General features: G+C 53.0%; 1 protein-coding gene across 1 annotated transcript; it reads right to left on the reverse strand.

The window, feature by feature from the left end:
- Positions 1–1,841: 1,841 nt before the first annotated feature.
- Positions 1,842–8,373, reverse strand: Cdkn1a (cyclin dependent kinase inhibitor 1A). The gene is made up of 3 exons (XM_034524875.2): positions 8,232–8,373; positions 3,777–4,230; positions 1,842–3,193 (listed from the first exon to the last, which is right to left on the reverse strand). The coding sequence occupies exons 2-3, from the start codon at positions 4,213–4,215 to the stop codon at positions 3,144–3,146; spliced, it is 489 nt and encodes a 162-aa protein (XP_034380766.1). The 5' UTR covers positions 4,216–4,230; positions 8,232–8,373; the 3' UTR covers positions 1,842–3,143.
- Positions 8,374–10,892: the final 2,519 nt, after the last annotated feature.

The following is a 10,892-nucleotide window of genomic DNA, read 5'->3' on the forward strand; positions in this document are numbered from 1 at the left end:
GCACTGTTCATCACCGAAAGAGAAGTCAGGACAGGAACTCAAACAGGTAGGAACTTGGAGGCAGGAACTGATGCAGAGGCTACAGAGGGGTGCTGCTTACTGCCTTGCTTCCCACAGCTTTGCTCAGCCTGCCTGCTTTCTTGTAGAACCCAGGACCACCAGCCCAGGGGATGGCGCCACCCACAATGAGCTGGGCCCTCCCTCAATTGATCGCTAATTAAGGAAATGCCTTACAGCTGTGGTTTTCAACCTGTGGGTCACACACAATCCCTTTCGGAGGCATGGAGCGAGTTTTTCACAGGGGTCACCTAAGACTATCAGAAAACACAGGCATTTACATTATGATTCATAACGGTAGTAAATTACAGTTATGGAGTAGCAATGAAATAATTTTATGGCTGGGGGTCAGCACAACAGGAGGAACTGTGTTCATGGGTCGCAGCACTCGGAAGCACTGGTTTACAGGCTTGCCCACAGCCTGATATCATGGAGGCGTTTTTCTTACTTGAGGTTGCCTCTTCTCAAATGACTCTTTTTCTAACTTGTATAAAACTCAGTGTGGTGGCCCAAGCCTTTAATCCCAGCATCTGGGAGGCAGAGGCAGGTGGATCTCTGTGTTCAAGGCCAGCCTGGTCTACAGAGTTCCAGGAGAGCCCCAACTACACAGAGAAACCAGATCTCGAAAACAAAACAAAACAAATGAAAATCTACCCAGTATATGTGTCTATATGCATGTATCAGCACATGCATGTATACATACATACATACATACATACATACATACATAGGTCAGAGGACAGTCTGTATGAATCAAACTCTCCTTCCATCCTATGGGTCCCAGGAATGGAAATCAGGTGGTCAAGCTTAGCAACAAACACCATCCTACTGGCTCAGAAAATGGTTTTAATTCTAAAGGCATCTGGCTCGGGTGACAGGGTCCTGAAACCCCAGGAAGGCTGAAGCACGGTTACAAGTTCAAGCCTAGTTTAAGTAACACGGGACTAAAAGAGACAAAAACTCATTATACACATGTATAAAGTTGTTAAGGACTAGAAAGCTAATTTTTTTCCTAAAAACTAAATTGAAATCTTTCAGCTGGGTGGTGGTGGCACATGCCTTTGATCCCAGCACTTGGAAGGCAGAGGCAGACAGATTTCTGAGTTCCAGGCCAGCCTGGTCTATAGAGTGAGTTCCAGGACAGCCAGGACTACACAGAGAAATCCTGTCTCGAAAAACAAAAACAAATAAATAATAATAATAATTCTTATTAATAATTTGTTGTAATAAGACATACAGAAAGAAGGCTAAGCAGAAGATGAGGAGGCAGCTTCCTGGACCACAAAGAGGGTGTGGTTCCTATGGGGACCGTGGGCTCAAAGGACAAAGATGCTTGCAGCCAATTCTGACCAAGTTGGATACAGAACCCTCAGGAGAGATGCACGCTGTATAGTCCGTGTGTGTGTGTGTTGTGCACACAACACACATATACACAAAAATAAATAAATAATTTTTTTAAATTTAAAGAACTATTTTTGTTTAACTAAATTGAAGATTAAAAAAAAATTTTTTTTAAATGGGGAAAAAAAAAAAACACCCTACAAATTCCGGCTCAAAATAAAACAAAGAACCAGGGCTACAACTCAGCGGTGGAGTTCTTGCCTATCTTGCTCAAGGACTTAGGTTCAAGTCCCATCACTGGGGGAAAAATTATTGCATATGTGTGTACTTGTAGACACACACAGACACACACACACACACACACCCCGTGTGTGCAAACAGAGCAAACAGCCGGTTCCAAACACTCCCCTCCCCCATTTTATCTAATGACAAGACATTACAAATCATCTCCAAGTGTTTATTGAGCACCAGCTTTGGGGTAGGGTGTGAAGACTTGGGACAATGCAGGGTGTGGTCCCTGCTAGTGAGAGGTTTACAATCTGAGTGGAGACAGAGAGGGAGCCAAAATACATGTTCTTGGGGCTGGGTCTGAGGGTAAACAGTCCAGACCAGGATGTTACAGAAACAGGGGCGTTTGGGATTGGGGTTAGACCCACTAAGTGCTTCAACACCCACAGGGGCTCAGTTTTCAACACTGGGAAAGGATCAGCCACCACTCAGTGTCCCGTTAGCTCCGTTAACTCCCTTACCCCCCAGGCACCATCTTGGCCTGGCTCCTTGTACAACTGCTACTAAGAAATGGGAGAAGTCACCGAAGACCCCAGCTGGGGACCACATCCCAGACAAGCCCACCCCTCCCACCATACACACAGGGATGCTCTGGGAGGCCTGTCTCACTACCAAGGACCCACCCTAGACCTACAAGGAGAATAGTTGCCACTGGAGCTGCCAGAGGTAGTACCAGGGAACCCCACTTAGTGTACCCTGTGTACCCCGCTCCCTTCCGGTCCACTGAGCCATGGGGCAAGTGCCTAGAGATGCCTCCTGCCGACCTGGGGAGGGAGGGATATGGGAGGAGAGCAGCAGATCACCAGATTCACCCTCAAAACTAGAGGGGCAGCTGGCAGAGACCCACAGGGCAGGTGGGCTCCCCAGAAGTGGCAGAGGGAACCCAGAGTAGGGACCATTCTCATCTTCATGGGTCCGAGCAAATGTCAAGGGTCAGGATATTACCATTGGGTCCTAACCAGGCATCCCTGGTCTAGGCTGTGACTGCTTCACTGTCATCCTAGCTGGCTTTAGAGATGACAAGGAGACCCCGAATTCCTACTCAGTTGTCCAAAGTGCTATTCAGGTCTGAGGATCACCCCCAGGTAAGAAGTGGCAAGGAACCAGGCAGGGAGTGGAGGGGGCATGTTGGGGGAGATGGATGCACGAAGACAGTGTGACCTTCCCTCCAGGATAGGAAACACAGAGGTTGGGTTAAGAAGGGCTTAAATAATAGTCTACATAATAAAAGTCCCCAGCACTAAGGGGGGGCCCACCATCCTACTAATTTAGGTTTGTTTATTTTTTTAAATAACTCTAAGTTTGGAGACTGGGAGAGGGCAAGCAGAGTATATACAGGAGAAGTTTAAATTAAACACAAATAATAATTAAGACACACAGAATAAGGGCTAAGGTAGAAGACGGGGAAGAGGCCTCCTGACCCACAGCAGAAGAGGGCTAGGCTCCCGTGGGGCACTTCAGGGCTTTCTCTTGCAGAAGACCAATCTGCGCTTGGAGTGATAGAAATCTGTGGAGAGAGAACAGATGTCAGGCCAGATGCAGAGGGTAAGGACATCGTTCCCCAGAGTCAAAGGGACACATGGCTAGTCGTGGGGAAAAGTCCCAGGGCACTACACCTCCTAGTCAGAGGGCAAGGGCTCTAGAGATGTTAGAGCCCTTCACACCTGGAGTTAGTTATAGAAAGTTATTAGTTCCGGTGCTGGGAATCGAACTCAGGCCCTCTGCAAGGGCAGTAAGTGATCCCATCCTCTGAGCCATCTCTCCAGCCCTTCTTATTTATTTATTGAGTTGACAGTACAGGAGATAGAACCTAGAGCGTGGACGTACTGACTCGCCTCTTCCCTAGTTGGTTCCAGGCTAAGTGCTATACTGCCAAACCCCACCCTATCCTGGGCCTTCCGGTCACTGCAGAGAAAAATGCCTGGATCATGTGAACATCAGCTGTTCTTCTCAGCCCCAGGTCCCTCACCTACGGAATGGCTTGGTGCTGGGGAAGGGCTGGAATGTTCTTGGCATGGGCGATCCTCAGCAGGTGGCCTTCCCTCTCCAGGCTTCCTGCAGAATCTTTCCTTCCTTACTCCTGTCCTTACCTGTCAGGCTGGTCTGCCTCCGTTTCCGGCCCTGGGATGTTCCGGACCCACCCGGGGAGTCTTCAGGCCGCTCAGGGGCGTGGGACACCAGAGTGCAAGACAGCGACAAGGCCACGTGGTCCTCCGGAGCTGGCCCCTGCAGCAGGGCAGAGGAGGTACTGGGCCTCTTGTCCCCTCCCAGGTCATCACGGCCGCGGGACCCAGGGCTCTGGTAGATCTTGGGCAGGCCTAGGCTCCGAACAGGCTCCCAGACAAAGTTGCCCTCCAGCGGCGTCTCGGTGACGAAGTCAAAGTTCCACCGTTCTCGGGCCTCCTGGAGACAGCCCGCCATGAGCGCATCGCAATCACGGCGCAACTGTTCACTGTCCACGGGACCGAAGAGACGCCGGCACACTTTGCTCCTGTGTGGAACAGGTCGGACATCATCACAGTCGGACATGGTTGGTGCCTGTGGCTGAAACACAAGAAGGACCCAGGTCACTATAGAAACTACCCCATCAGTCACAATCTTCCAGCTCCCCTCCCTCTGGTCCTCCCGCGTGCTTTTCCACCACACCGTGAGACTAAGGTGGGTGTTGAGTTCAGCGGGCCCTGTACCCCAAGGTCACAGCTGATGTCCACAGAAGCCAGTACATTGCAGAAGCAGGGGTCACCGTCCTGTTTACACCAGGAACACTATCAGCTAAAATCAACGTCTTGTGCTAAAGTGTCCTTTGTGAGTGTGAACATCCCAAATGTGTGTGAATTGCCAAGGTCCGGTGGTTTCCCAACAGTCCTCTATCCTGTTGTCTTGGTGATAACGCCATCTCACCAATCAAAAGGGCCCTGGGCTTTGGGATAAGACACATAAACTGTAGCATTTGGTGCTGCTATTTGGCACCAGTTTTTAAAAACTGTCTCTGGCCTCAGTTTCTAAGCCAGAGTAGCTGTGGTAGCATGCTCGGGCAGCTGGTGTGGCATCTGGGAGAGAGACGGGAACACCAGAGCCAGGCTGCCCAGATCAGAATCAAGGCTTTGCTGGGCGACCCCGAATATGTACCTTAAACATCTCTGGGCTCCTTATCTGAGGACGAACTAAATTAGCGTAGGCGACCCTGGGAAATGGAAGCTGTAAGCAAACCTCTCGGTCCCCAGTTCTGACAGAGCCTCCTCCCTCCAGACTGCCACTGACAGGTGCTACAGGTGCTACACAGGCTGGAGGACTTCCCTACCGATGCCAGCAGGCAGTAGCCTGGGGGGGAGGAGAGTCTGAAGGGGTACAGCAGAGCCATAGCTCTCTCCTAGGCTGGGCCACATCCTGCCAGGCAGATCAGGTAATCTGGAGTCTAGACACCTCCCAGTCCCAGACTTGCCTATAGCCTCTGCTCAAGGAACCTGTTTTACAGGCACAGAGAAAAAAAAAAAAAAAAAAAAAAAAATCAAAGGTGCTGGTTGACCTGGCTCCTCTCCAGGAAAGAGGGATACCTGAGTGGCCGATCCTGTCTGCTCTGGCCTGACTCCAAGACTAGGGGATGCAGCTCCTAAGGAGTGACTGGGCTCTCTCGGGCATGGGTCCAGCCTTCCAGCCTTTGAGCTCGCAAGGTGTGTCCAGTGGCTTCCCGAGGCAAGATGCCCTGGGTTCTTACCACAAAACACCCCCAGCTCCTTAAGACCTCAGGGTGAGTTTGCCCACAGCTGGGAGGTGGGAGGAGATACCCAGACTACAATTCAAGGTAGGAAGCCAGAAGAGATGAAGAGACTGGGGCTTAGATGGTAGATCCTGGGCCTGGCAAACAAGGTGCTCTCCATAAAACTGGGTGTGGCGGCACACACCTGTAATCAGAGCAATCTGGAGGCAGAGTCAGGGAAAGACTTCAGGGTCTACTTTGGCTACTACATAGGGAATGTGGCCAGCATTGTGGCTTCAATAAATAAGTAAAACAGCCCATCCCCAAAACACAGCACTTAGGAGGCAGAGGCAAAAGGTCTGTGAGTTCAAGGTCAACCTGGTCTGCATCATGAGAGCCAGGCTAAAAACCAAAACACAGGACTGACAAGGATGTCCGATGCCGGCAAAAGGATTTTCATGGTATCCTGGAAAGGATCTCAGATGGCTTCTGCCTATAGGTAGAGTTTGGGGTCTAGTCACATCCTTTAGTGCAACTCACAGTCATCCTCCTGCCTCAGCCCCCAGTGTGCTGGGATTGCCGTTGTGAGCCACTCAAAGCTATTTATAGGTATAGAGATACAGATTGGTGGAGACGGGGTTCATTGGCTTATTTCCACAGACAAACTGAGTCGAAGAACAAGTTCGGTGTCCTTCCCCAGACGGTAACTCACAGAAGCCCAGAGGCCAGAGGAAGAACGACAGGACACCAATGGCCTCAGTGCTCCAATGCACCTGAGGCACGAGGGAGAGCTCAGCTAACGCTCTGTGGAGAACCTGGATAGTCCTCAGCTTTTCGGAGCTGAAGATAGGACCAGGAACCCCAAAGGGGCCGGCTCCCCAACCTTGTCCTCAAGGGCCACGCCTCCCCCAATAGCTCGCTCGCACACCCTGCTCAAAACCACTTCTATCATAAGCCCTCATTTTACAGAAGCGACGTCTTCCTTCTCTGGCCATCGTGCATATTTTAATTCCCTTTAAAGCCGCGGGGGGAGGCGGGGAGTAGCAACAGCCGGTGGCACCACCCGCACATAGCCGGCCTTGCAGTTCTCATTGCGACCGGCAGGGGGCGCTGTGCCCCCAGGAAATGGCGCGCGGTAGGCGGCGCGTAGGCCAACAAGGAGTGGTGAGTCAGTTTCCTGCCCGGCGCTGCCCGCCCGCCAAAACTGCTTGGGCACCGGAGCTGCGCGTCACCCTGGGGTGGGGAGAGGAGAGGAAAGGAGGGGGACCCCGGGCCACAAAACACGTCACGATGAGCCCAGGCTTCCTAAATTCCCGCCTATGATGGGAAACCAGACTGCGCGCGCCCGCGCGCACACACATACACGCACACACATACACGCATGCACACTCGAGAGCAAAGAAAGTTCTCTTAGCGCGCTAGCCCCCTCCACCTTGATCTCCACGCCCAAAGCACGCGATGAGTCAGATCCCTGGAAAATAAAAATAGATGAGGGCGAGGACAACAAAAACCGCTCGAGTGTCCTCTCTGAAACGCGACGTAGGAGAGGGGACAGAGGAAGTTGCCAGCGCGCCCCCAAATGCTAAACCCAAGCTCAAAGTCTTTCCCGCAGGACCAGGGTGCAAGTGTAGCCCTTGTCCCCAGGGGCTCCAAATGGAATGGATGTGCCCTAGTGGGCGCACTCGGCCCAGCCCAGCCAGGTCACCTTCCTACATTGGGTGTGGACTGGGTCGGGGGGGGGGGAGCCCCAGCCCCGAGGCGTCTGATGTATGACACCCCATAAGCCTCACTCCGCGGGGATACCAGCCGCTGTACAGTGCGGACTCCTCTCGCGTGCCCCACGGCCACTGATCCCGGTCGTGGTGGGCGCGGTGGGTGGGACCCTTTGCGCTTCCCGGGCTGGCAAAGTGGACAGGGTCCGCCCAGACTCCCTGTCCCCGAGGGCGCGCCGCCGAGCGGGGACCGGACACCGCGTCCTGGACCTCCCCGTGTCCCGGGTTCCCTGGGAACATACTGTGCCCGCCAAATAGGTCACTGTGCCGCGCGGGGGAGGGGACAGGGCAGGAACGAGGCTGTGCCCCGGCAAGGAAAGGGGCTTCTGGGCTACCACTGATCCATCCCCAGCTGGGGCGCGATTCTGATCTCAATCCAGTGCCCGGGGTCTCCTTGTCACAATGAGTCACCTCCTCGCCTGTCCTCCAGGACGTGCCCAGGCACGATCCCGAGGGCGGAGGACACAGCTCGCGCTGACCTCAGAGCCCAGTGGGGTGGTGGCTACCGCGAAACAGAGCACCTGGTCCACAAGGGCCGGGGTGACCCGGCGGCACCCGTGGGATCGGAGAATCGCTCTGCGATGGGCTCTAGATAGACTTGCCGAAGCTTGTCACCGCCACCCCCGACCCCACTCTGGGGACACCGTGGGCTTCATGCTCACGCCTTTGGCGAGCGGCACCTGGAATCCCTAGAAGCACTGGCAACCAGACGCGAGCTCCCAGTAGCCGGTCCCCGCCAACCATCGCTCCGGCCCGGTCTCCAAGGACTGGGAGAGTGACTGCCACCCGTGGTCCTGGAGTTCAGACTCTGTATGCCGAGTCCGCAACATAGCCTGACCCTCGCCACACTCCAACGTACCAAGCCTTCGGCCACCACGGACACGCTCAGACCCACACCCGTCATCCACCTGCCGCGGACACACCTGTGACTCCGGCGGGCACACACAAATACACGCATACACACGCCGGTGGTACACCCATCACCGCAGACACACACACTCGCTTCTGGGGACGCCCGCTGGGCTCAGCGCAGAGCTGCGGAGAGGAATCACTGTTCTCTGCCACGACCCTCTCACCTCTGAATGTCTCCAATATCGCTGTGGATCGGCGCCTGGCTCCAATTCCCCTTGACTGTGACAACGCAGCGGCTCACACCTCTCGGCTGGTGCAGTTGGCTTAGAGCGGCCCTCTTATAAGCATCGGCCCCGCCCCCGCCCGCCTCCAAGGCTGGACCAGCCACTCCTTCACCCATCCCCGAGACTCGCTGGCCCGCCCTCCCCTCTGGGAATCTAAACCCGCGCCAGACAGCAAGAACCGGGCGCGCGGCAAGAGGGCGCGCCCTCCCCTCCCCCACACCTGGGCTATTTGCTTGTCACGCAGCCCACCAGCAGAGCCGCAGACATCTCTGAAAAACAGTACAGTTAGGGCTGAGTGTTTACAGATCTGTCCCTGGCCAACTCTGGAAAGGATTAAATCTTTTCCAGATTACTGATGTTAGTAAATAAAAACCTGGGGTCGGGGAGGTGGGTTTGTGGGGACAGTGTTTGCCTAGCTTGCTGGAAGTGAAGCCCTGGGTTGGATCTCCAGGCCCCATAAACTAGACAAAAGGGTTCACGTCTGTAATAACAGCGCGGGATTGGGGGGGAGGGGTGCTGAAAGGGGGAGAGAAATAAGAGTTCAAGGTCGTTTTGACAGCTACCTATCCAGATAGAGACCAGCTTGAAGTATGTGACACTGTTTCAAATATAAATAAATAAATCATTTGAGTATGATAGCAAAGACCTGGAATCCTACACTTGGGAGATTGAGGCACGAGGGGCGTTACAGGTTCAAGACCAGCCTGGGTTTTCCAACAAGACCCTGTCAAAAACAAAACAAACCCATCAATAATAAAAATAGTTTGGAATTCCGTAAAATCCCACTATTTCTGGAGAATTTTTCCCTCAATCAGCCCTCTTCCGCAGAAGCCCCCCAGTTGCCCAGACACCCCAACAAAGCATCTTTGGGTCCAGAACACCATCTTGTCTTCTTCACTGTCTCACAGGCAAGGTAAGCAGTCCCCCAGAAGTAAAGGATCCCATCAACTGCCTCAGAAAGGTAGGAGATTGAGTCCAGTTCTTAGAAACAAGACTACCAGGAAAACCAGCCGGGTCTCCCTCCCTCTCACCTCTGCAGAAGCCAGCATGTGGACTTTTCTCACACCACAACACATTCTGCAAGTGAGAAACAAAGGCCTCAGAGAGGCTCAAGACCTGACTCGGACCACGCAGCCAAGAAACGGCTACTGCTTGGCCTCTGGTGGGCTGCCAGGAGCACTCTGCTTAGACTTCTTTCTCTGGGTCCAAAATGAGGGAAATGTCTAATACCCCACCCCACCCCCCAGTTCTAGACAGTTCACTAAGATGACATTGATAAAGGACCATTCTAGAAATAGCTACAGATGCTCCTGACACACATAGGAGACATCCTTAGTTCCCACCTTTCTCCATGTCTCTAAGCAGTTGTATTTCCCTCTGCTTCGGGTTTTTTGAGACAAGGTCTTGCTATGTAGCCCAAGACGGCCCCATATTCAAGGCAATCCTCCTGCCTTGACTTCCTTGCTTAGAGTTAAGGTCTGAGCCTTCACACCGAGCAGAAGGGAGTTTTCTTTAGACTGTCTTGTGTGGTCCAGCCTGGTCACACCGGCTACATAGCAAGACCACCATCTCAGCTAAGCATAGTGGCACATGCCTGTAATCCCGGTACTTGAGGGGCAGGGGGGATTTGGAGCTCAAGGCCAGCCTGGGCTACCTGAGATCACCATCCATCAGATAGATCTGGGGATGTAGCTCAGTATAGCTTTTACCTAACATTTGTGAAACCCTGAGTTGAATCCCCAGTAAGGCATCATCTGGATGGTGGTGGTATACGCCTGTAATTCCAGAACTCAGGAGGTAGAGACAAGAAGATCACTAATTCATCAAGGCCATCCTCAGCTACATAGCAAGTCTGAGGCTGGCCTCGGTGACATGAGACCCTGCCTCAAAAACAAAAACAAACCCCTCTCTCAAAACAAACACAAACAAAAATTTTAAATGCAGAGACTGGAGCCTTCGTTTGAACAGATATCTTTAGTTAACAGAACAGAATCCTGCTTTGGAGTGGCTGTAAGTTCTAACATCTGCTTTCCGATGTCTAGAGATCGCTGCCCAGACATGCCCAATCTTCCTCCTCTGATTTAGCTGACCTAGGGAGGACAGGCCTCCTCTTCTATGGCGGGGGATGGAAGTCTGGGAAGGGCTTGGGCCACCCTCCCAACCCCCCTCCACAGCCTCATTCTGTTCAGAAACACAGTTGGAGGACCCCTTCAAGTTAGCATTCTGTGTAAACTCCACCCCTACAGTTACCTGGCAACAGCCAGGTAAGCTCCTCCCCACAGTTACCTGGCAACAGCCAGGCAGGCCTGGCCCACTATAAAAGGGGCTGCTTGCCCGCTCCTCTCTCGCTCTCTCTCTGGCCTTCTTGCTTCCCCTTCTGTCCCCTCTCCTCCTTCCCTTCCCCCTCTCTCGGCTTACTCATGGCTGGCTTCTATTTCTCTTCTCTTCTCTTCTCTTCTCTTCTCTTCTCTTCTCTTCTCTTCTCTTCTCTTCTCTTTCTCCTCTCTCTCTCTCTCTCTCTCTCTCTCTCTCTCTCTCTCTCTCTGTCTCTCTCTGTCTCTCTGTCTCTCTCTCTCTCTCTCTCTCTCTCTCTCTCTCTCT

The sequence above is a fragment of the Arvicanthis niloticus genome, chromosome 20, assembly GCF_011762505.2.
Source record: "Arvicanthis niloticus isolate mArvNil1 chromosome 20, mArvNil1.pat.X, whole genome shotgun sequence".
NCBI classification, from domain to species: Eukaryota; Metazoa; Chordata; class Mammalia; order Rodentia; family Muridae; genus Arvicanthis; species Arvicanthis niloticus.